Genomic DNA, 27,336 nt, shown 5'->3' on the forward strand with positions numbered 1-27,336 from the left:
CTCTGTCACCCAGGCTGGAGTGCAGTGACTCGGTCTTGGCTCACTGCATGCTCTGCCTTCCAGGTTCACGCCATTCTCCTGCCTCAGCCTCCCGAGTAGCTGGGACTACAGGCGCCCGCCACCAGGCCTGGCTAATTTTTTTTTGTATTTTTTAGTAGAGACGGGATTTCACCATGTTTGCCAGGATGGTCTTGATCTCCTGACCTCGTGATCCGCCCGCCTCGGCCTCCCAAAGTGCTGGGATTACAGGCGTTAGCCATCGTGCCTGGCCTAAAGTTTTTCTTTTAACAACACCTAGGTTTGAATTCCAGTTCTGCCACTTATTAGCTGTGCATATTTGGGCCTAAATGCTCTGTCTTGCCTTCACTAGGAACCTTGACAATGATAACACAATGGAGATTTGTTGTGATAGTTCTGGCAAATAACAGGCGATCGAGAATGTCTTCGAGACACTGACTTAACTCTCCTGGGATGCTGTCAGGAGACACACAGTTGACTTGGGCACTGTAAGAATTGTGGGCAATGGGCCCCTGGACATAGAGGCAAGAGCCAATAAATAGGAGTCAGTGTTGAGCTCTGCTTTAATCCACATGGAGAGAATTGGTATTTGGCCATGATTAGATTCTTCTCATCTCTGATTCTCATATTCACATATGTCTTGGAGGCATTATATCAAGAAGACAGAAGTGGAACCTTGGGAACATGAGAGAAAAGTAGGAATGACACTTGTGAATACTTTTTACAAAGGCCAAAGTGAGTTTATCTAATCCCTTTTTTCTTTTTACTCTATACAGACGATGCCGTTTGTGTCTTTAAATGCTTACTCAATAGAGACACGGAATGTTGCCGTGTAGGGAAGGAGTCCATCTTGATTACTCTGGGGTACAGCAGTGCTTTGCTGAAGTTTGAGTCTCATGCTGGTAAGTTTTGTGCCTATCCAGACCCGCCGTCTTATTCAAAGAAGAATCTCCTGATTGGCTCACTTTTAGTGGTTACTGATTAGTTGGCTTTCAAAGCATGTTTCCTGATACAAGTCAATTCTCATGCATTGATGAAATGATTTTAAACTGGTCTTGGTACTTACTTGATACCATAGCTAGAGAACAATCAACCTTTTCCTAGAGTATGGAATGTTTTTATTCTTAGCCCTCCTTTTGGTCTTCCTTCATCCAAAGCTGCAGGAGAGACCACCAAATGTTGTCCAGATCTTCACCACTGTTGTCAATTCTCCCTGAAAATGAGGTTGTTTGCAGAAATGTGACTTTCAGTTTAAGTGTTGGTCAGAATGATTTCATCCTGTTTTTGTCTTTGAATCATGTATTGAGCATTTTTAGACTCTGGACAACAAAAATCAAACAACAGAGAAGTAAGTGAAAGTGTAACTAGAAGTATTTTAAGAAAGTACTGAACCACCCTCTGAAAGATTTCCAGTCTAATAAAGAAAATTAGAACCAACAATGCCTTGGGTCAACTTTGGATGGTTGAGTGTCATTTCTTTAACTTAGATATAAGTTGTTCCATCTCACATATGGTGTTAATCCACATCCAGTGTAAAATGCCAGCAGTGGTATGGATTCTTCTCTGGTTAGGTAAAATATCCAAAGCTCTTTTATTATTAACTACCTTGGGATAAAGAAGTTAAACTGATTTCTAAACTGAATCTGGAGTCAGCCAGAGTGAGGAACTTTCTCTATCATATATCTATCCATATATCTATCTCTCTATTTATCCATCAATCTACCTTATCTTTAATCACGAATTTCAGAGTAAATTTTAATAGTCAGAATATTTCACCTCCATATATTTCAACTTGTGTATCATTAATTAGAATTCAAAATTTGTTGATGATTTTTATTTGTTTCTATTGAGGTTAAATTTCCAAACTGTCCATTGAAATACACAAATCTTAAGATGCTATCATTCCTGAAAATTACCTCATGCCCTTTCCCAGTCATTCCCCACTGCCATTCTGCCAGGGGTAATCATCACTGTTCTGATATTTTTCCCACCATAGAGTAGCTTTGTCTTTTCTAGAACTTCCTATAAATGAAATAATTCAATATATACTCTCTTCATTAAGGTCACTCGGCATAGTGTTTTCAGGCTTGTCTATGTTGTTACAAGTATTAGTATTGTTGATTTTTATTGCTAAGTAATAGCCACAATTTGTTTATTCTCATTTTGATGGATATTGAGGCTGTTTCCAGGTTTTGGCTATTATGAATATGGCTACTATAAATATTCTCATTCCAATATATTTCTATACATAGTTTTTTTCATTTCTCTTGAGTCAAAAATCTAAGAGTAAAATTCCTGGGTCATAGAGTAAGCACATGATGAGTTTTATAGGAAATAGCCAGAATTTTTTTCAAAAGTGGTTTTAGCATTTTACACTCCCAGCAACAAATAATGAATGACAGTTCTGGTTTTTCCACATTCTTGCTAACATTTATCTTTCATGAGATACGAGCTATATCTCATTACACTTTCAATTTCCATTTTCCTGATGTCTAATGATGTTAAGCACTTTTTCATGTGCTTATGAATTCAAACTGTTTTCCTGTTACTAATTGGTTGTGTGTCCATAGAGTAGTTGTTCTGTATATATCCAGGATACCAGGCTTGTATCAGATATGTAATTTATGGATGTTTTGTAGTTGCTTATTAATTTCCATAATGTTGTCTTATGGTGAGCAGAAGTTTTAAAATTTGAAGTCTAATTAATCATTCTTCTTCTTTGTTTATTGCTCTCTGTGTCCTAAGAGCCCTTTGCTACTTTCAATACTGAATGATTTATCCTCTGTTTCCTTCTAGAAGTTTCATAGCTTTAGCTTTTATATTTTAGGTATGTAATTCATCTTAATTATTTTTCATATGGTATTAGGTATGAGGCCAAGAATTAGTTTTAGTTCATATGGATATTCCACTATTCTAATAATGTTTATTGAAAAGACATTTTCAAGTCAAATGACCAAATAGAAGTCTTGAACACTTTATTCTGTTCCTTTGATTATCCTTATACCAATATCATATTGTCTGGATTACCTTTAAAGTAACTCTTGAGGTCTCATAGTTTATATCGTTCCGTTCAACTTAGTTCTTCTTTGTCATGATTGTTCTGGATCTTTTGGTCCTTTGCATTTCTGTATGCATTTAGAATTAAGTTGTCAATTTCTACAAAAATGCTTGACGCAATTATAATTGAGATTGATCAATTTGGTGAGAATTGTACTTTTAACAATTTATTGAATATATTGAACAATTTATTGAATAGGCAAAAGAGAGCAACTGTCCTTGAGAGTTTCCCAATTGTACATTAAAGTCCAATATGCTACCATAAAGTATAATGTTTGTTGTATTTTTTTGTGGATGATCTTTCTCAGATTCAGGAAATTCCCTTCTATCCTTAGTTTGCAGAAAATTTTATCATTGTTGGGCATTGGATTTTGTCGAACTTTTTAAAAACTATTGATATGATCATATTCTATAATTTTGGTTAATTTCTTTGAATGATGTGCTTTGTGTACAATTGATATTATTTGTTAAATGTTTGATAGAATTCACCTGTGAATTTATCGAAGCTTGAAATTTTATTCATGGTAATATTCATGGTAATTCTTTAATAGATATGGGGCTTTTCCGATTTTCTTCTTGTTTCAATTTGATATTTTATATCCTTTCATGGAATTTTCCATTTCATCAGAGATGTCAGATTCATTGTTCATAATTTGCTTGTTATTCTTTTAATTTTGTAAGATTTGTAATAATTTATACTATTTCTTTTCTGATGGTTGTTATTAATGTTTCCTCTCCCTTTTTTTGATCAGGTAGGGGTTTATCAGTTTTTCAACAAATCAAATTTGGCTGTATTAGTTTCTCTATAGTTTTTCTATTTTTTTATTTCATTGATCTCTAGTCTTATTTTTATTATTTTCTTCATTCTGCATTCTTTGGGCTTACTTTGCTCTTTTGTTACAGCTTCTTATAGTGAAAACTTAGGTCACTAACTTCATTCTTTTATTTTTTTCTAATATAATTTCTTAAAACCATTAGGTTTCCACTAAGCGTGGATTATCTATGTAACCAAATTTTGGTATGTTGCATCATCATTATTATTCAGTTTAAAATATATGCTACTTTCTATTGTAATTGCTTATTTGATCCCTGGGATAATGAGAAGTGGTTTAATTTCCATGTACTTGGGAATTTTTCATATATCTTTCAGTTATTGAAGCTGGACATTCTAAATGTGCTGTCAAGTGTCTGGATTTTGTAACCTTCCTTTAAGGAAAATTGAGGTTTGCCCAGATAGACAGATTAGCTAGTATAGATCAGCTTGATTCTTCTGAGGCTTATTTTTAGCTTTGCTATGGCTAAGAAATCTTTATTCCAGGTCTAGTTTAGATATACTACTAAAGTGTGACCAAACTGAGTTTTCTGATATATGTCTGGGGTGTTCAACAAGGTATTTTCACACTGACTGGTTGAAACTATAAACTTTCTCCATGTTGTATTATCTCTGGGAATTGTTCAGCTTAGAACAATTAGAGCTCCTTAAAGTTGTTCTTTTCCCATAGAGGTTTTTGTCCACTTGTGGAAACTTACCCTATACATGTGCTGCTTAGAATTTATCAAGCTAGAGACTCAAGGGGAGCCTTTTGCAGATATTTTGAGCTCCTTCTTGATATAACTTTCTGTTTGATAATCCACTGTGGAAATTCCAGCAGCAGCGTCAGCCTCCCTGAATACCATTCTTTGTATTTTCAACTCAGCAAGACCACTTTGCTCTATTTTGCTTCCCACTCCCTACACTGAAGTCTGGATAGTGCCTCAAGGCAGAAAACCAACTTAATCATAGCACTGTCCTTATTGGTTTACCTTCTTTCAAGGATCACAGTTTGGCATGGACTGTTCTCCATTGTGTGACAACTATTGTTTCCCATATTTTGCTTAGTTTTCTTATGCCAGTGGGCGGGAAGGTATGGTAGCACTTAATGTCATGATTATGAGCAGAGAAGTCCTCCATATTTCTTTGAAGAAAAAGAAATTCATACACTCAAAACCCTTTAGATTTGGATGAAAAGCCAGACTCAATCAACATTTCCATTCCTCTATATTCTCATTCTAACACACATCCTTGCCCATTCATGCAATTGAACAGAGTCAGAACCTTCTGCTCTCAAAGCCAGGCAAAACAGACTTCAACTCATAAAATATTTGCAAATGCTTCCTTCCAATCAATGATAGATCAGCCTTTTAGACTTCGATATTCCTATAATGTATGCAAATAACATGTTTCTATTATTTCAGGAATCTTCCTGTGATCTTAAAGTGTGTCTCCAAAATACTGACCACTGACACACAGGGCTACCATTACAGACCATATTAAAAAGCCATTTTTTAAAATCAAGAATCGTGAAGAATCTGAGATTTTATCCTATTTGCAAGGTAACAAGTTATAATGTCACTGTTTCATGGATGCTGACAAAGGACATAGGAATCCTGGGTCAGAGATAAAAGACTTTATTACTCAGAGAAAGAGCAGTAGCCAGAGGGTCAGCAAATTGTCAGTTCTGTGAGCCCCAGTTCCCACAGGCAGATGCAGAGGCCAGGTGGTTACTTATAGATGCAGTCAGTTGCATTATAGGAGAGGATCACTGAGCTTGGAGAACCTGCTATTTTATAGCAAGAAGTAAGAAAGCCTGCCTTTATTCCAGAGGAAGATGTCACTTCATCCCTTGAGGTTGCTTGCTGCATACATAACTCTGAGAAATAGCCCAGGCAAAGAGTGATCAAAGTCTTGCTTTCTTGGCATACTCAGCAAGATGGGTACGAACCCCAGTATGAGACCGATGGAGGAATGTCTCCCAATACTTTTGCTCCATGTGGAGGAGTGAAAAGATACTCCTATGTATAGACACACAAACACTGAGAGAATGTTAGTATAGGAAGCTTAATTCATAGATCCGATCAAACCAGACACACACACATGCATGAACAATCTTTGTAGGAAAAACAGACATGGATGAGACAATTTAGAATTTCTTCTACAGCTAAGATAAAATGATATTTGTAGTATAAGATATTCCATAGTATACCTTTTCTTAATAATTCAACTGTGACAAGCCTCACATCTTGAAAAATTGTGCCCCCACCAACCTGATTGTAGAGAAGGAGATGCTTCAGTCATTCAAGATATCCTGAAAACTATAGAGAAACAACACTGAATGAGGATAAACACCAACCTTAGGGCTGTTCACTTATTTGAGGGGACCAGATATCCATTAGATAAAAATAATTTAAGGAGACTTGAAACAGAAATACAACCAGATATCCAGATAGCAATAAACCAGAAATAATTTAGAAACAGATTCAGTGAGAGCAAAATCACTCTGTCAGCACAGTTAGATGCAACCAGAAGCCAAGGAAGACAGGCATGGGTATAACAGGTTTGTAAGTTATACTTCATGGGCAGTACAGCTTGGTAAGCCCTGGTGGATCAGTCCATGTGGACATCTTGGTGAGTCCTTTATGTTAAAAGGGAAAAAAAAAACCAAACCAGTTTTTGAATACTGAGTTTTATCTGCAGCAATAAAGCATATATGAAAGAATTCTGCCTTCACAACAACTGGCTCCCAGATAAAGACAGCCATGTTGACTTATATTTATAGGTCAAATATAATATCTTACAATCCTGATTGGAGTACATTTGGATCAGTTTTAATAAAAACAAGAAATTCCTATCTTCAGTAATGAAAATCAGTATAAGCTTTAACTCAGGATGTGCCTTGGAAGGTCCCAGATGGCCCAGATCCCAGGTGGCAGTGGATCTTGATTGTCGTTTGTCAGCCTGGGTGTTGACAGAAGGCTGTCTACTTATATCACTGCCTATCAGATACAATCGCTGAGTTTTCAAGATGTGTGCTGATTTCCTGGAATAAGAGGATATGGAGTTTGAAATGCAAGGCTTTTATTTTATATTTAGAAGTGAGTGAACAGCTGCCAAGTATCTGTAACTTGGGTAAGAAAAAAATCCACCTTTACTGGGGAGTTGACCTGTATTGATAATTAGGAGGCACCACTAGGAAAGAAATGATCAAATATATAAATATGACAGTGTGAGGACTATTTCTTCCCTCTCTGCCTTCTTCAGGATTGTGACTCAGTGATTTCCAAGCCTGATTTAGTCATATGTCAGATAGTCTCCAGTAATCTCAAATACTAGTATGAAATCCTAAAAATAAAATATATTTTAATTCATTGTATTTTGGAAGCAGTGGGAATGTTTAATGAGTGCCTTTTTTTTTTTTTTTTTAAACAGAGTCTCGCTCTGTCACCCAGGCTGGAATGCAATGACACAGTCTTGGCTCAGTGCAACCTCTGCCTCCCAGGTTCAAGTGATTCTCATGCCTCAGTCTCCTGAGTAGCTGGGATTACAGGCACGTGCCACCACAGCTGGCTAATTTTTGTTTTTTTAGTAGAGACGGGGTTTTATCGTGTAGTACAGGCTGGTCTTGAACTCCTGATCTCAGGTGATCCACTTGCCTCGGCCTCCCAAAGTGCTGGGATTATAGGCGTGAGCCGCTGAGCCTGGCAAAGTATCAAAAATTTTTTAAAGTTTTTTTTTTTAAGTTTATTTAATGGACTTATGGTAATACCTGTGAAACACTGACTATATACTTACAAGATATCTGCAAGATTAATTCCTGTTCATCTATCCATTCATCCATTCATTCAACAAATATTTATTGAGAATCACTTATGTGCCAAGTACTTCTTTATGTGCTGAAGATAGAGCACTGAATAAATAGAAGCTCTTACAATTACAAAGCTGACATTTTAAGGAAGGGACACAGACAATAAACAAATACACATATAGTGAGTTGTGTGTGATAAGTGCAGAAAAGACAAACCAGAATAAGAAACAAAATGACTGGGGATTAAATGCATGTACTGTATATAGGTAATTTTGGAGGGGGGTAGCCTCATAATAAGATGACATCTGAGTAGCAAATTTCAATGGGGATGGGGAGAAGCCATGTGCATCTACGCTAAGGGTGGTCCAGACAGAGGGAGCAGAACTACAAAGCCCCTGAGGCAGGATGTGTTCAAAGGATGGAGAAGGCAGGAGACAGGATCAGATTGCTAGAGGCCTGGTCAGGTGAGACACTGGGGACCATAATGAGGACTTTAGCTATGTTCTGAGGGAGATAAGAAGCTTTGAAGAACTTGTAGCAGGGGCTTGACATGGTCTGGGAATTATATCTTTTTATATACTTTTGAAAAGTATGCATTTGTACCCTCTCTCATTGTAATTCTCATAGCAGACCCATGAGGTTGGTATATTTTATTATTCACATTTTTCAGCAAAGACACTAAGGCTCACAAATATTAAGGAAATTGCCTAGGTGACAAAAAATAAAATACAAGGCCCCTTCTCTTTCTATGTCCTCCAGACTTCCCCTTCACCTTTCATTGCATTGGCTGCTGCCATCTAACATAGAAAGCTCATGTCATTATAGGGATGATATCAAGAACATGGGAAAACCAACTTTTATCAACATTTCACTAACTGAAAAAACAAATAGAGACACTGGCAGACTTTATTCTGGGGATTTATGAGTCATGGAAGTTTTCTTCAGGAATTAGAAAAATTTTCAAACTTACAGAACCGTTACATAAACATAACAGAGAACTTATGAATACCCTTTAAATAGATTCATTAATGTATAATATTTTGTCACATTGAGTTTATCTCTTTCTCTGTATGAGTGTGTGCATATATATAATCACATAATTTTATTTCTGAACCTTTTGAGAGTAATTTGCATATGACACATTCCTTTACCCTTTGTATTTCATTGGGCATTGCTATGAATAAGAATATTCTCTTACATAACCACAGTAGAGTTATCAAATTCAGGAATTTAACATTTATACAATACTTGTTTGATCTATAGCCCATAGTCCAATTTCATAAATGGTCCCAATTTATGCCTTTAAACCATATTTTCCCCTCTCCATTACTGGATCTGGCCCAGGATCAAGTCTTGCATTTAGTTGTCATGTTTCTTTAGTCTCCTTTAATTTGAAACAGTTCTTCAGCCTTTTCTTTCTTTTATGACATTGAGATATTCAAAGAATATGGACCAGTTATGTTATAGAATATTCCCCATTTGTGTTTCTTTTCTGATTTCCTCATGAAAAGATTAGTTTACACATCCCCAGGCAGAAAACTACTCAATTTCTATTGTGTCCTTCTCAGGATATCACATCAGGGAGCACCAAAACCTATCTACCCCTCATTGTATTTGGTCACCAGGTCAGGGTTTTTTCCAGTTTCTCCACTGCAAAGTTACTCTTCTCTCCCTGTTAGCCATAACTCATAAGCAATCTGTGCAAAAGCGCTTTGAGATCCCACAAATATCCTGTTCCTCATCATACAGCCTCTCACCTCAAATTTAGTATCCAATAGTTATCCATGGCTTTGGAAAGACAGTTGATCTTTTTCTGTGTTAGCCTTGTATCCTGCAACCTTGCTAAGTCACTTAGTTCTTATAAGATTTTTTGGATAGATTCCTAGAATTTTCTACATTAAGTGGTTATATCAGCTGTGATTAGAGACAGTTTTACTTTCTTCTTATCCTGTCTGTATGTCTTGCCTTCCTTCCTCTTTTTTTTCTTTTTTTGCCTTATTGCACCAGCTAGGACCTCTAGTACAATGTACAGTGTTGTATAGAGGAGAGTGAGCATCCTTGCCTCTTTCATGAACTCAGGAACATTTAGTTTTCCTCATGTTAGCTGTAGATATTTTAAAAAATAGATGCCCTTTATTAAGCTGAGAAAGGTCCATTCTATTTCTAATTTACTAAGAGTTTCTACTTTAAATGTATGCTTCATGAAATGCTTTTTCTGAATCTACAGAGATGATTATATCATTTTTATTTTAGTCTGTTAATATATTGATTTTTCAATGTTAAAACAACCTTGAATTTCCAAGTTAAACCTCATTGTCATGATGTATGACCCTTTTAATATATTGCTAGATTAACTTTGCTACAATTTTATAAATAATTTGTGTGTCTGTGTTCATTTGGTATTGCTTTGTAGTTTTCTTAATGCCTTTGTGGGGCTTTGGTATCAGAGTAATATTGGCCTTATAAAATGAGTTGGGACATGCTCCCTAATCTTTGGGGAACTGTATAGAATTGGTGTCATTTCTTCAAATATCTCATGTTTTATATTGATAATAGGTCTTGTCTCTTTATTTTCTTGATTAACCTAACAAGAAGCTTATCAAATTTATTGATCTTTTCAATGAAACAGCTTTTGGTTTCATTCATTTTTCTCTATTTTATCCATTTTCTATCTTAATTGATTCTTTCTCTCGTCTTTGTTATTTTCTTTCCTCTGATTACTTTGTTTCTCTGATTACCCTTCTCCAACTTAAGCTTAGATTGTTAAATTCTTTCCTTTGTTGTATGGACTCCTTTAATGCTGGACATTTCTTTCTACCCTGTGCTCTAGCAACAGCTCATAAATTTGAGTATGTTGTGGTTTCCTTCTATACAGTTCAATATATTTTCTAATTTTTATTGTTATTTGCTCTTTGACCTATGGATTTATTTTTCGATCCATGGATAATTTGGGCATGTTTAATTTCCAATCATTTGGGGATTTTCCAGATATCTTTTTGTTATGATTTCTAGTTGAATTCTTTCATGATCTGGGAAAATGCTCTGTATGATATGAATGGTTTCACATTTGTTGGAGTCTGTTTTATGGCCCACAATATGGTCCGTGTTGGTGAATGTTCCATGCATACTTAAAAGGAATGTATGTTTTGTTCTTGTTGGGTGGAGTTTTCTCTACATATCAGTTGGGTCAAGTTGGTTGATCCCTAAGGGTTCTTGGTCTACTTGTCCTATTAATTATTGAGGGGGGATAATTGGAATTACAAACTGTGTTTATGTTTTATATCCCTTTCCTGTATCATAGATGATATTTCATTGAGTATATGTGAAGTTATGCTTCAAACAATTACATAAGAAGGCAAAAAGTAAAGACTCCAAGTTTCTACCGGCTGTTTTTCCATTTTTTTTCTAGCAGCTGTTTTTCCATTTTTTCTCTTATAGGGAAAACTCATACTTCACTTAAACCCAGCTGGAGCATGACCGCTCCATGCCTCTCTGCTCTCAGTATTTATTATAGACCATATTCTCTGGTCGCTGTTTCCTGCTGAGCATGTGCACAAAATATGCATTCTACTGAAAGATTTATGGGTAAAATAACATGATGTCTGGAATTTGCTTTAAAATGTACAGCCAAAAAACAACAAAAAAAACCCCAAAAGGCACGGCAGTACAGATGAATTAAGATGACAAAATCTTAACAAATGTTAAATCTTGGGAATAGGATTCTCTATATCAATCTATCTATGTACATTTGAAATTTTTCATAATAAAAGTTGAAAAAACTCATAATGTTTGAAAAGTCCACAAAAACATGATTTAGGGTATGAGGCACTACAAAGGAACAATGTTACTTATCTACAAGTTGATTAATCTGCTGGCCATCTAAGGTGTATTGATCAAGAGTTTTGGAGCTGCCTTGAAATGCTCTCTTAACAATTACAGTAGCAATAGCAGGAGGATGGGGTGGCTTACTAATGGAACTTGAGAATCTTTATGGTTTGGAATTTGCTGCATTTGACTATTAGCTTCTGGGTGAAGTAGAACATAGTTATTTGTTATAGGACACACTGTGCTCAGCATTAACGTTTGTATCCCCCTCTTTCTTCTTCAAAATGCTTTCAAATGTCTTAGTTCTCTTAGGAACATGAAAGGAATATGTATCATTTAATAAGTTAACACAAAAGAAAATGTTCTGGCAGGGTGCAGTGGCTCACGCCTGTGATCCCAGCACTTTGAGAGGCCAAGATAGGAGAATTGCTTGAGGCTAGGGGTTTGAGACCAGCCTTGGCAACACAGGCAGACCTTGACTCTACAAAAAAAAAAAAAAAAAAATGAGCCGGGCATAGTGGTATTCCCCTGTTACATATATATGTATGTATGTATGTATTTGTATATATATGTAAAAAAAAAAAAAAAAAAATGAGCCGGGCATAGTGGTATTCCCCTGTTACATATATATGTATGTATGTATGTATTTGTATATATATGTATTCAATATATGTGTATATACGTATACAGCAATATATATGTGTGTGTATATATGTGCATATATATATAGAGAGAGAGAGACAGAGAGAGACAGAGTCTTACTCTGTTGCCCAGGCTGGAGTGCAATAGTGTGATCTCATCTCACTGCAACCTCCACCTCCCGGGCACAAGCAATTCTCCTGCCTCAGCCTCCAGAGTAGCTGGGATTACAGGCACCTGCCACCACACCTGGCTAATTTTTGTATACTTAGTAGAAACGGGGGCTTTACCATGTTGGCCAGGCTGGTCTCGAACTCCTGACCTAAGTGATTCGCCCCCCTCAGCCTCCCAAAGTGTTGGGATTACAGGCATGAGCCACTGCACCTGGATGGCAATATATTTTAAAATAAAAAAAAAATGTCTTTTGATCTAACTTCTAGGAATTTAACCTAAATATATTCATAAATGAGGAAAATGAAATTTAAGAAACTATTAACATTAAATCATTATTTGTAATAGCAATATACTGAAAACAACAAACAAAACAAAACTGTTCATCTTCAGTCGATGGGTGGTTTGGAATACCATACAGCTATTTAAAAATTTTTGCTTATGAAAAGAACTTCTAGTTCAATTGAAATTTTCTGTTCTTGGCTAAAATTAAAGCAAGTTTATTAAGAAAGTAAAGGAATAAAATAATGTCTACTCCATAGGCAGAGCAGCGGCATGAGCTGCTTGACTGAGTATACTTATAGTTATTTCTTGACTACATGCTAAATAGGGGGTGGATTATTCATGAGTTTTCTGGGAAAGGGGTGGATATTTCCTGGAACTGAGGGTCCTTCTCTCTTTTAGACTTAACTAGGGAACACTATTTATACTGTCCGTTACTCAGTTTAAGAATTATTTATTCAGTGTTTAGAACTCCCAGTCCTTCGGGTACTGCGCTGGGTGCTAAGGATGTAATATTTTATTTTATTGATTTTCTATTTTTTGAGCACTTTGTCACCAGATAAGTGCCTCCCACAAACCTCTCAACTTCTCTTTGTAAGAGAAACCTCCCTGTGCTTCCCAGATAAGGTGATACCCCCAAACCAGTTTGATTCATGTACTCTCAGGAGATTATATTGCATCCTATGGACCCACTGACCATGTATGAAGAGGCAGTGTGCTATATTAAACTCACCTCAGGAAAGGAAACTCTTTATTAAGAATTTATTGATGAGACAATATGTTGTCAGTCCACTTATAGAATTTCCATATTGGGAAATTTCCATATTGTGCCCTCCAATGTAGCTTTTTACAGCCCTCCCTACCTTCTAAAGGTCTTCTTCACCTATTATGGCACCTGTGTGACTGTGAAGGACTTGAGTATGCCACCCCTTTCTAGGGTAGGCCATGGAGGAGCAGGCAAGGGCTAGTTTGTGTGCTCAAGGACTATCATAGTCCACATGGCACCTTGTCCAAACTGGGAAGAAAAAAAACAACCTTCCTTAAGACAGTTTTTTTCTTTCATCTGTCAGAAAGTTATCATGATATACTGATTTTGTTAGAAAAATGAATTCACTGCCATTTGCTAAAGAATTTATAATAAATAAATCCATGATGCTTTTGATTAAAAAAAAATATCGTTCCAGGGTTGTGCAACGCACATCCTGCACAACTGTACATGGCTGTCTTGTATACTTAAATTAAGTAAGGTCTGTATTTCATAAGGAAACTTATGGAAAACCTATAGGCTTTCCTGGGCATTCCATTAAGTGATCTGAGTTTGGAGCAGATCATTAAAAGAACAAGGAAGATCACAGAGTGACAGCAAGATCACCCTTATTTAATTTTCTCTTTCGTTAAGAGAAAATACTTTGTTCTTTCTAACAAGCAGCTGTTCCAGCTCAAACTCTGTTCTGGACCAGTCTTGGGGGTAGGAGGAGCAAAATCCAGGGAGGGATGGTTGAATGGGAGAAGGAAAAAAAGTAGAGGAGATTTCTGAGAGGTAACGTGAAGGAGGAAAAGAGTTTTTTCCGTTTGGTTTGTGGTTGCTAGACCTTCGTGCCCACACAGAACTGATCCTGGGAAGCTGTTTTTCTGGGCCTGAAAACGACTTCTCTCGTTAGTGATTATTGTTACCTATTCAGGGTTCTTAAGAGAGACGGCCCTTTCATTTTCGTGTTCTCAGCTCAACATTCATTTATTCCTTTTCTATTTTTCTTTATTCATCTTTTTCCATTTATTTATACAATAACTGTTTTTGAGCACCCGAGAAAGGCACTATTACAGATCCCTGTTCTCATTGACAGACCATGTTCTAAATAGAGCTTCTGCACAAGCAGGTGCTTCAGAGAACCCCTCTCAACTGGAGATACGTTGTAGTTTGTTCAGATTCCATGTTAAAATTTATTTTTCATTATTGTATTTGAGATAAAAATAAGGTTAATATATCACTATTACCATTTTGGTTTAATTATTTTCAGCATTTTTGTTTTGTATTCATTTTTGAATAGTTGTGATCATTATTTAAATGTTATATTCACTATCTTCATTTAACGCTGTATAATAAGCATATTTTCATCTTTGTTTGACTTTATATCTTCAAAAATATATAAATAATATTCCACACAAGAATTCCTGTAATTTGCTTAACCAATCACCTATAGTAGAACATTTAAATAGTTTCTGCTTTTTTCTGTCATAAACAATATTTTTTCTATTATAATTGGTAATAGCAACTTTGAAAATTATAAATAAATAGACGTCTTTGGGTGGGTAGGTTTTGGATGATTTCATTCAGATCAATCCTAAGAGGCTGGACAACTCTGCCAAAGGATATGAACTTTTGTTTTTTGCTCTGCTACGTGCTGCCAAATTGCTTCCCAAAACACGTGTTCTGTTTTGTGATTTATGATGATTACAGCAGTGTTTGAATGTATCATTTCACTGAAACCTCACAAAATTGGACATTGGAGGTTTTTAAATACTGCCTAATTCTGTTGTTCTAAAAAACAAAAAAAGTACATCCTTTAAATTTGTATTTCTTTACATTGTATTGATGTGAAACTGAGGAGGATTTTGTTAACATACCAGAATTTGATCTTGGGACACTGGGTGGCATCATCTCTCTGCCATCGAGAAACCATCTACTCAGGCAGTGGCGGTCATCAGAGCTGTTCATGGGCATTCATTCTTGTCTCCTTCTTCCAGTCGCATGATGAGATTATACTTCCCTACTCCCTCGAAGTTAGGTGTGGATATATGGCTTGCTTTGTCCAATGAGTGTGAGTGAGAGCAATGTGTCACTTCTTACTGAAGGTTTTACACATCATTGTGAGAATCATCATGTCCCTGTTTTCTTGCATCGATGATCCCAGGCACTTTCTAGCCTAGGTTTTTGGGTAAGGATAACATGCAGCAAAGGCCCTACAGTGGTCTGTGATGGACATGCAGAATAACTGAGAAGCAAATTTGTTATAGGGCACTGAGATTTGAAGATTGTGTGTTACAAAGCACAGCCAACTGTCCTGACTGATTTGGTCAATGTGAGCAGTTCAGTTGCCTGCACTGCTGTGCCACAGCACTGGGGTGCCAGGCCATTGCAACACCGCAGAACACTGCAGCAGATCTTGGAGTCAGGTGCTTTTCAAAACAAGGAAAGAGTTCAGTGGTATTTATGTATAATCCATTCAATTCCAAGCAACAAAGTGGGTGACAACACTATGCCATCTGCCAGCTCAAATTATTTTTGTCATCTCAGATTAAAAATTCTGTTTTAATATTCAGCAGGGAAATGACTTAATGCTGGTTGGCTTCGGGCAACTTTTTAAAAATTGCTTTTCTTTTACAACAGGCCCATAAAAGCTAATGAAAAGAGCCAACATGTATTGATCATTCATTATGCTTCAGAGGCCATGCCAAGCATCCTACCAACATAATCCCCTTCATTTCTTTTCAAAAGGTGCTATAATCATTGCTACTTTACGAAGAGGGAGGCTCAGAGTCAGTATCTCTTGTCAAGGTCATTTGCTGGTTAATAGGAGCACCAGGATTTGAACCAAGCCCCATGTAATTCCAGGGGCTGTGTAGCAGCCACTGCACAATAGGGGACACACGGGTTCTTCTGAAGCTTTCTCAAGGCCCTTTGTGTGGCCCATTTGATTCTGCCAGGTCATTGTCCTTTACTGCTATCTTCTTTCCCTATTTCCTGCCTTTGCTACATTGGCACCAAGGCTTTTATCCTATGTATGATTTCATCCATCTAACACTCACCAAACGGACACCATACAGACGCTAGAGACACAAAAATCAATAGAACCTAGTTCCTGCCCTCTAGGAGCTTACACTCCAACAAATAGAAGTACAACATAAGCCATAAATGGAAACCTCAGATGTACATGTTAAAATAACCAAAAGAAACAGATGACCTTCATTTAACTAATATATTTCATTTAACCCAGTATCTCTAAAGTGTTATCATTTGAATATGACAGCATTATAGAAAATTATTAACGAGACATTTTACATTGGTTTTCTTTTTACTATGTTTTTGAAAACTAGTACATTTTATTTTGTACTTAACAGCACATGTGAATTTTGACTAGCCCCATTTCAAGGGCTCTATCACCTCCTGTGACTAGTGGCTACTGTATTGCCCAGTGCAGGTCTTGAGGGAAAGATAAAGGCACCGATGGTTATTTCAAAGTAATGGGGAGAGTGATGGGACAGAAGTCCAGCAGGCGTCGTGAGACCACAGCAAAGGAAAACTTAGCCCAACCTGGAACTCCAGGGAAGCTTCCAGAGGAAGACGCCTGCGCTTTGTAAAGGCAGAATGAGGCTCAGTCATGAAGGGCCTTGTAGAAGAAGCCAAGGAGTGTGATTTTCTGTGCATGACCCTCTTCAGCTTTACAATGTTCTTCCATGTACACTAGAACGTTTGGGAAGAGCAACAGCTCTCAAAGTAGGCATTTGTGGTGATCAAGACTGCTAGTTGTCTCCCCATTCTATTCGCTCCTTCTTCCACAGTAACAGAAGTCCTGTATTTTTAGGTGTGGCAATGGGTGTAGTTAAAAATCTGCACCTCCCAGTGAGCCTTGCAAGTAAAGATAGTAACTGAAGTCAGGTAGGGTTTATGTAAAATTTCCTTAACACAGGCAAACTCAGAGAAAAGGCATGTCATTTCTTCATTGCTTCTTCCTATTTCTCGCTGCCAGGAGTGTAGACATGATTTCCAGAGCTGCAGCAGTCACTTTGTGACTTCAAGGCACTCTAAGGATGGAAAGTGTGCTCTAAGCGCATCAGAGAAGGATGCCTTTGCCTTGTCCTTCCCTGTGTCTGCGTCTGTGGAACTGCTGAACTGTCTAATTCTGGACTTCTGTTATGAGAGAGAAAAATAAATTACTAATTCATTTAATCTACTCTAATTTGGGGGAGTTTTTTGTTTTTATATACATACAAATCTAATCTTGACTGATACAAAATACATAACTCACCAATGAGCTACTATTAGCTATATTAGCTCATTTTACAGGGAAGTTCCTAATATTAACTATATTAGCTCATTTTGCAGAGAAGTTCACCAAAAATCTGAAAAATTAAGTGACCAAACAATCATCATACAAGGAGTAGTAGTGTCAGAGGTAACACTGAAGCCTGGGGATTCTGGCCCCCAAAGCCTGTGCTTTACTTATTGTACCATTTTGTTTCCCGAGGATGTGGTTTTCTGCTACTCTCTTCCCTCTATGTCTGCACATTTTCAGGATAGCTGTGCAGAACAGTGGCTGTAGAGTACCAGGTCACAATGAGTCACATCCTGTATGGAGCATCTGGTATGAACTAGTGTAGTGGCCACTTTGTCCTAGCCCCTACTATGACACGGGTGGCCTTTGCCTTGACCATCTGGCAGGAGGTCCATAAAATATCTGGGCAATCATGCGACCATCTCTTCCCCTTTCCTAAGTCCCCAGTCCCAGGGCTAGTTTCTGGCCCTCAGGGTTCCCTCCTGCTTCCACTGAGTTCTCTTGGCTGAGCAGAGAGAAGATTCAACTGAGCCTTTCTCATCCTGCAGGTACTGGATGGTGCAGGCACCTGGCTTGCACATCTCTCTCTTCCTGCTGTCTGCCCCCTGGCTATGGCATTCCTCAGTTACCATCCCTAGCACACGGTGGTAATACTCAAATCTGTCAATTCTGCAACTTGTCGGCTGCTCTACAGAAGGCTCAGTGGGAAAGGAGGTTGCCGACTCAAAGCTAAACGTAATTTTATACCACTTGCAGAACTCAGTCAACCACAAGACCCATATTGCTTGCAAGTTGGCCAAATCAATCAATGGTTTATTGAACATCTTCACTGACCTCCAGAACTACCATTAGCTCTTTCCTCGCTGCCAAGAAATGGCCTGAGCCAACTGCCTGGTGTTGCCTGCCTCACTGGTTTCAGGTGTGGTCAGGCTGTAGCCATGGCCTTTGGGATAGGATATAAGTAAGCTGACCTAGCACTCATCACTCCAGGATTTCTCTAGCCTTACATGTCAGTCTGTCTTCACTTTTGGAAAGAGGAGCATGTCTGCCTCTTAGTGCATCTGGACCCAGCGCAGGGATGAAAATATTTTTTCCGTGAAGGGTCAGATAGTAAATACTTTAGGCTCCATGGGCCATGGGCTTTGTTGCAGTCACTCAGCTCTGTCACTGTAGCATGAAAGCAGCCATAGACAATATGTGTACAAATGAATGTGGCTGTGCTACCGTAACACTTTATTTATGGACACTGAAATTTGAATTTCATATGATTTTCATTTGTCACAAAATATTATTCTTTCTTTGATTTTTTAAACCATGTGAAAAACATGAAAACTATTCTTGGCTGATATGCTATATAGAAAGAGACAAAGGGCTGGATTCGGCCTGTGGGCTGTAATTTGCCAACCTCTGATCTAGAAGGAGAGGAATATGGTGGTTAAAAGCATGGCCCTTTGCAAAACCTGTGGATGTTAGCAATCAGATGTGTAACTTAACGTCTGCTGCTTCATCTTTCTAATCTTCAGTGTCCTCATTTATGAGATGGGGATAGTTCCAATACTTACTACAGAGGACTACTGGTTGACTAAATGAGATAATCCAGCTACTCTGGAGGATCTCCTGAGCCCAGGAGTTCAAGGCTGAAGTGAGCTATTATTGTGCCACTGCACTACAGCCTCAGTGACAGAGCAAGACCCTGTCTCAAAGAAAAAAAAAAGAAAGAAAGGAAAAAGAAAAAGATGTATATCATTCAGGATACTGTGAGGCTCCACTATGGGTCCAGTGGTGAGCTAGGCACTCTAGGAGATCAAAACATAAACCAGACACAGCTGCACACTCCCCAGGAACATGGAGTCTAGCAGGGAGGTGGCCATGTGCCCCAATAATTGTCACGTGTGGCAGAGTGATTTTGTCTGCAAGAGAGGCACAGCAGTGACAATTTGTCATCTCACTGTGTGCAGTACTGCTTCTTAGGGTTTTGGAATGCTCAGGGTGTCTGCTCAAAGAGACAGCAGACCCACCTGGGACTGCCACACAAAGTCAGTCCTTGCATTTCTGCTAATCTCCTGCAGCCCACAACTGTGCTGAAACATTTTAAATCCAGCATCACCATTGACTTTGCCAGCACTCCTTGCCCTTTCATCTGCTCATGGTCCCTTGGGAACCACAGGGGTAGAACTTCCATTTTCCATCATTTGTGATGTAGTCCAGTTCAGCTTATGGCGGATAGCACCTTGTCACTGGTGAATTTCTATTAAATAGAAGGTATTCTAATAAAATGTATTCAGTTTTTTGATAAGTCATTTACAAGTGAGGTGAGAAATATGGTAATCTATGTTTTTATGTGTTAGCATTATTTTAACTTCTACTTAGAAATGAACCATACCCTTACCTCTTTTTGTAAGATAACTGATTTCACCCAATCTGGCCACCAACCAGAATCCTAACTGGGCTATCACCTGGGGACCACCTAGACTATGTTCCTGTCTTTAGTTATAGAATTTTTAAGCTCAGCCCTTAAAGACAAAAATAACAAAGTGACTTCTTGTAAATTACTGGAACCTCCATATGGTTTTAACACCATACGGTTCTCCAAATTGTTTTCTGTTATATTTTGTATAAATCATAGGACATACTTCTGAGACTAAAATAATAAAAAGTGATGTTCAGATGCTAACAGCTAATCTCGCTTCCAGAAGGAATTGATAAATCCCATAATAACAGTCCTGATAAATTCATTTTGTCTCCTGAAGTCTTCCTGGATCAACATTACCCACGAGTTCTTCCGTGTGCTGTCTGCTCATGTCCTGTGCTGTTCCATGCCCCATTAGTCTCTCAGGATCTTGAATCAGGGATTTTATAACAATTGCAGAGCTTTTTTATGTTTCTTCGACTGTTATGACTCAAGTCCATGCTTCTCAAGTAGTGATCTCTCCATTCTTCCTTTTTGCAAACCCTTTAGGAGAGTTCTTTTCTTCCAATACACTTTAAAAATGCTGCTGCAGCTACCACTTACCTTGGGAATTACTTCTCTCATTTTTGCACTGTTATAGTTTCTTTCTGCTCTGTCCAATCTTTGATCTGCCTTCTGCTGTGATGGCAGGAAGGGTTTCTGAGGTTATTCTAAAATTTTGAAGTATGAAAGGAGTTTCCAAGTTGGGTATGACATGGAAAGCTTGTCTGCATAGGGCTACTGTGTAACATAATTCCAAGGAACACTGTTCTCTTCATAGCCTATGTGCAAATTGGAGTTGTGCAGTGCACAATCTGCATGGTGCCAGCTGCCCTGGGGTCCCAGGGGACAGGACTCATTTGAGACGATGATGAGTACTCTGTATTCTGTTGCCTTTCTCATGAAGAAAAACGAGGAAGAGGAGGAGGAGGATGCAGATAAAGAGGAGAAAAGAAGAACAGTACTTTGATGGAGCTTCTTTTGTGCTAGGCAGTCTGCCAAGCACTTTATATATATGTGATGGCTGATATTGAGCGTCAACTTGATTGGATTGAAGTATGCAAAGTATTGTTTCTGGGTGTGTCTATGACACTGTTGCCAAAGAAGATTAACATTTGAGTCAGTGGACTGGGAGAGGCAGACCCACTGTCAGTCTGGGTGGGCACCATCCAATCAGCTGCCAGCATAAAAGCAGGCATGGAAAGAGCAGACTTGCTGAGTCTTCGGGCCAGCATCCTTCTCCCATGCTGAATGTGTCTTGCCTTCAAACATCGCACTCCAAGTTCTTCAGTTTTTGGACTCTTGGGCTTACACCAGTGATTTGCCAGGGGCTCTTGGACCTTTGACCACAGACTGAAGGCTGCACTGTCAGCTTCCCTACTTTTGAGGTTTTGGGATTCAGACAGGCTTCCTTGCCCCTCAGCTTGCAGACGGCCTATTTGCATGGTGACTCCAAACTTCTCCGCTGGACGCTTTGCCTCAAGCCCTTACCTTCCATCCTCCTTTCTGCCTATCCAAATGTCTCCTTCTTTTGGCTCACAGTTCACCTCTTCTAAGCAGCCTTCCATGATGGAATGCACAGAGTTCTGTTTCCCCGGATCTTTGAATACAAATTATTCTAAAACCATTTTGTGTGTAACAATGTGTTGCTTTGCAGTAGTTCTCATGTGTGTCAGTTTCTTCTGTCTCTCTCTCTCTCTCCTCATCACATATTCTTTGATGGGGGAAGTCTCATTTCTAATTTTGTTTGTAGCCCCCCTCTATCTCCCCCACTCCTGTGCCTAGCACACAGCAGGTGATCAATAAATCTTTTTAATAAGGAGCTGACTCACCGCCAGCACTCTGGCCCCCTTGGCTCAGGTTGTTCTGAGGCATGCAGCCTTCCAAGAAAAGCTGGCTTTCTTGGCTTCCTTCCATAGTGCTGGTATGAATTTCAATGCTAGACCTTCAAAGAAAAAACTCAGAAAGGGCCATCCTACCCTGGGGTAATTGTGAAAGAAACAGATCCCCAATGGAGAGGAGACCTAGGGGCCACTTGGAAAAAATTCACACCTATGTCCATTTTCCTTTATCAAAATGAAACAGAATCTTCAACCTAAACTAACACTCATTTAAGTGCTTACTATATGATATCTGTGTGTGTGTATGCACACATGCACACCTGCAGTCATGTGTATAAATAGGTATTAACATATAACACATGTACATATAATATGTATGCATGTGGATTTTATCTGTCTACCTAGCAAGAGAGAAAGAGGGAGAGTCTGAGCTCTCTGCCTCTGCACTGAATACTTCTATACTATACCTCTTAGACTTAATTCATGTTTGTGTGTGTGTTGTGTGTGTGTGTGTACATGTGTATGTGTACCTGTGTATAGACAACACAGGAAACAATTTAAGTGCAGTATTATATAAACTTGGTGTTCTTGTTGCTTTACTGTAATAAATCACGCATTGTATAATTGATAGATACCTGCTTTATAAGTACAGGAGTTCAGCTAGAGTATTTTTCATGAATTTTTGGCAACACTTTGCCAGTCCAGAATAATAGATAACTAGTTTTCAAATAATTATCTCCAAAGAAAAAACATCTGCAGTTACACAGAGAAATTTTCAGTCTTGATTTTGTAAAATTTGGGGTCAAAAAACGTCTGCCTATCTAGCCAATCTTTCTGGTTGGAGCTGAAGCCATTTCCCTGTTAGTTATGTTACATGAATATGTTACATCTTAATTTTGTGTGTGTCTTTTCTTCTCAGTCATCATCAACTGATAAAGAGTTTATTCTGAGGTAGAACATGCCCCTCAGGGTAGTCCTGGGTTTCAGAATTTCCCACTTTCTGGAATGCAGATATTGGTGCTGGAATGAACAGTGGCCTGGCTGATTTGTCTCTGAGCAAACTGTGTCTGTATCTCTCTTCCATCTGTATGATGGAGATCATAATACCTCTTGGCAATGGGGATTGGATTAAGTGACACCATGAATGTGAAAATGGTACTAAATGGAGCACTTCTTGAGTGCGTGTTTGCTTTTGACCCTGACTGAGACTGGCAGCAGGAAGTATCTCCTCTCCACTCCCGATTGTTCTTTTGTGTTTCTCTCCCCTTGTGCTCCTTTCCCCCAGCCTCCTCCTCTTCACTTTGGTTCCTGGGCAGCTGCTACTGTGAAGACAGTGCAGCTCCCATCTGCTTTCAGCATATGGGACCAAGGCTGTTGCTTCCAAAGTCCTCGTGTTTGCTGTTCAGAGCAGGGTGGGTTATTGTGTGGAAAGTGAGGCAGAAAAATCGCAGCATAATTTAATCAGTCTCTGTTAAATCTTCATGTAGTTTTGATGGGATTAATTGATCAGTCTTTATACCTATCTGTTCATCCATCCATCCATTCATCCATCTATCCATCCATGTATCCATCTCCTAATTTTTACCACAGAGTTTGAGTTTCCTCACACATCTCTATAGTAAAATATAAATAAAGTTCAAAATTAGAGAACATATACAAAGCACAGAAGTCTGAGGCCAAGAGGAAATTGAAACACAAATCTGCATATTAGAGGACTCGTAAGTATAACTGCCAACCCATGTTTTTTACTCTGGGCATCTTGGCATTCAAGCAAAAGGGGAAACACTGTGAATTTACATGATCTCCAGAGTCCATAAAAGATAGAGTAGTGGCAGGAGCGCAGAATATGTCAAACAAAGCTTCTTTTGGCATTTGGATCTGAAGAAATTTTTTTATGTGGGTTCCCAATAGGACTTGGAGTATGCCTTCATAGCACAGTGTCAAGGATTCTAGACTCAACGGTCACTCAATAGCTGCATTCTCAATAAGATTTAGAATATCCCTTTTTATCAAAGTATCAAAGATTTATAGATTTGACACTCATTCTAGAGCTCGATTGCAGTTTAAGCTGCAGGTAAGCCACATATATAAAAAGATCTGCTGGTTGTGGTTATTAAAATGTTGAATGATAACCAATATCCCTGGATTGAATCCTCCTGACTTTCGGTCCATGTTATCCCCTCTTCTATGTAAGGAAAGTGCAGATGGATGTCAACCAGAAAGCACTAATTTAACTATTGCTGTATCTATCAGTTGCTTGTCATAGAGTAGATGGTTGATCACTTTGTTAGGAAAGGATAAGGCAGTGGGTGCCATGAGCATCCTCTCTGAGTGGAATCACTCTTCAATATAGATGCCATACTCCAGGATCCCATGGATCATTAGTAACTATACAGGAAGGTTGGGGAGATGAATGGTTTGAGAAAAACTCACTTTCATAGCTGAAATCAGTCAACAGTACTATATTCACATAAAAATATGTTGTTTGGGAATGATAGTCACTGACTTACTAGAACTTATCTGATAGCTCTAGACTTTGAGTTTGAACCTGCCCTAATGAGTGTCTGCACAAAATGACCAAATAAGGTCATTGCCAAGAAGCACAACTACTTCTCTTACAGATTTAAAACAAAATCGTCAATTGATTGAAACAAGCATACAATAATATGTTTGGCTATCATTTTTCTTAGCTTTTATGATTTCGTGGTGCTCAAAAATAGAAGGGAAGTACCTGATATTTTAAGTTGCAGACTTGTTGTCCATGAAGTTTTGTAATGGGTCCTTGATTATATGGGAGGCACAGACTCAAATGCCTATACAGCCCAAGCAAGTCATGGAAATGCATGAAGTGGGCTAGTTGCAAAGAAGGGACAATGGGGCAACTATGGCAACTGGAGATCTCATACCCATTCAAAAGGTTGCAGTAGCTACTTCCCTCATGTTGGTTGTTGCTACACAGTAATTCAGACCCTAGTGTGCCCTGTCATACTATTTTAGGTAGAAATTCATGTTTCCTGTGACATTCTTCTGAGTTTTAAAACATACCATGGCCAAGTTAAATATTCCTATAGACCAGATTTAGCCTCTGCTCATTTTATACCCAGTTGACTATCAATATAAATATGAAAGAGAAAACAAGATAAAAGCAAAGAGATTGAGCTAAGAAGACAGATGTACATCACGCTTTTAGCCAATTATCATAGATTCACTTCACTGAGAACTACAGCGGGTACATTTTGCTCTCTAAAAAAATGAATACAACATGAATTTATTGAATAGGATTAGGTAGTACAACCATGTAGAATTACTGTTAAATGCATGTTTGAATGGGAAGAGAGCTAGATCTTAAAACTCGCATCACAAAACTAACAAAGCAGTTACTTGTCATCCAAACTGGTCTTTTTATTTGATTTGAAATCTCAACTCTTCCAGGTACAAAATACTTTCTTTTCTCTGTCTTGTAACAGCTATAGCATTTCTCAACTGAGTTTGTAGTTGTTTTTGTCTCATTCATTTATGGATAATATGTAAAGGGAAAGCCCAGAGAGATTTTGAAGTCTACCTATTATGCAAAGTTTTCTCTTGGCAAAATAAAGTGCCCCAAGCATTATGTAGTGAAGATACAGACTGCTATTTCAATTTTTTAAATACTGTATAGGATTCCACTAATGCTTCTCCAAAGTTATTTGTTAGGGGAATGGAGGGATTATGGCATAAGCAATCATGAAAATGTTTATTTCACTTGTCAAGTGTCATTTTTTAAACAGTGTAAATCTAATCAAATTGGAAATGTGCCTTTATGCCACCTGTTTGGTGTTTACCTGTGCTGCTTTTCTTGCTGGGAGGCATGCAGAGGCCTCAGGAAGCTATGAGAACTAATTGAATAATAGCTTATGCTGCAACATAAATAAATTAGTCCCTCTGTGAATACATGTTAAATGCTCCAGAAGGTGCATTCTGGCCTTACTTAGTGAATGAAGGTACCATTTGTCTTTCTACAAGTCTGGTGACTTTCAAATGACTAGGAGATTGTTTGAAATTCCATCTTCATCCCAAGTAATCTTAATATGGAATGGTCTTCACTGGACTGGTTAAAGCACAGTGGTAGAAATAGGCCTAATTGCAAAAAGACTGGTTCACCTCTAGGGTTCAGGAAAGCATGGTGCAGATTTTAAAAGCACTTGAAATGAGTAAGACATTAAAACATATAAAATTTTTAGTAAAAACAAACAAAAGTAACACACTCTCAGCAAACTCTAGTGTCTGGCAATGACCCAGGAAAAAATTATTTTAAATTCCTCCATTATTTTAAATTGGAGGAATTTCTGTTTTAATCAAAGCTACCTATACAAAGTAGCTCAAGTCAAAAATAAAAAGTTATCAAAGTGAAATGTCTCCTGGAATTTAAGGCATTTCAGGCCCAGACAGTGTCCTGGTACCATGGTGGGGAAGCAGATATATCATCTTCAGCTTTTAGGTGTTGCCTTGTCTCCTCATAATCATCTTTCTGTCTCCCCATCTCTCTCAGTTGTGAGTGGCTACCTCCCCCAAAATTACATGAGCTTATAGGCAGGATGATTCAATCATTTATCATCCAAATCAGGAATCTTTTGAGGGTGAAAGGCAGTGGGATCAATCGTTTCTCCAAGACAGCAGGTACAAACTGAGATGTTCCAGATGAACCAAGACAGGATTACCTGACTACCACCAACAATATGAGAGCTTCAGAATCTGTCCCTCTTTGATTACAGTGCCTTAGTCTTTTGATTCAGGCTGAGTTACCCTCTGGTCAACAGCTCATTCTTAATCTACTGGTTGGCTATGGGGTCCAGTAGTGTAAACAGAACATCTGAAACTTGGAGCAGTGCCAGCTGTTCTTGATGAGTGTGGACAGAGAAACAGTGTTGGCAACTGTGGCAGTGTCAGAGACTCAACATGTTCTGGAACCAGAAATTTTCCACCAATTGACTTGTAGTAGCCTGTCACAACAACCACCTGCTGCTGGAAGCAAAATCTGGGCTTAAGCTAATGCAAGTTCCAAGATTTCAGAAGTTGATGAGCAGAGTGGGTGTTTTCCGTGACTCACCTTCCTCCCATTTGCCCCCAAAGTATGGATATTTTCTCAGTCCTGTTTCTTTTAGCTTAGTCTATAATGTTCTACTTCTTTTTCAGTAGTAGTTAGCTGTGATTTTGCTTATCTTTAATATACTCTCCTTTCTTCTGGTAATGGAAGCCCAGTCTTCCTTTTGGGTTAGAAAAGGCTGACTCAAGGCTAGTCCATTGGCAGGCCGGGCGCGGTGGCTCAAGCCTGTAATCCCAGCACTTTGGGAGGCCGAGACGGGTGGATCACGAGGTCAGGAGATCGAGACCATCCTGGC

At 38.4% G+C, this 27,336-nt stretch overlaps 1 protein-coding gene across 1 annotated transcript in view; it reads left to right on the forward strand.

Annotated features, from left to right (window-relative positions):
- LOC105508497 (histone-arginine methyltransferase CARM1-like) overlaps window positions 1–27,336 on the forward strand; it is a 281,427-nt gene that overhangs the window by 123,936 nt on the left and 130,155 nt on the right. The window contains exon 3 of the mRNA XM_011937360.1: window positions 795–920. Within this exon, the coding sequence (XP_011792750.1) occupies window positions 795–920 (126 nt within the window). The remainder of the gene's footprint in view (window positions 1–794; window positions 921–27,336) is intronic.

Source organism: Colobus angolensis, unplaced genomic scaffold, assembly GCF_000951035.1.
Source record: "Colobus angolensis palliatus isolate OR3802 unplaced genomic scaffold, Cang.pa_1.0 Scaffold162, whole genome shotgun sequence".
Classification (NCBI taxonomy): Eukaryota; Metazoa; Chordata; class Mammalia; order Primates; family Cercopithecidae; genus Colobus; species Colobus angolensis.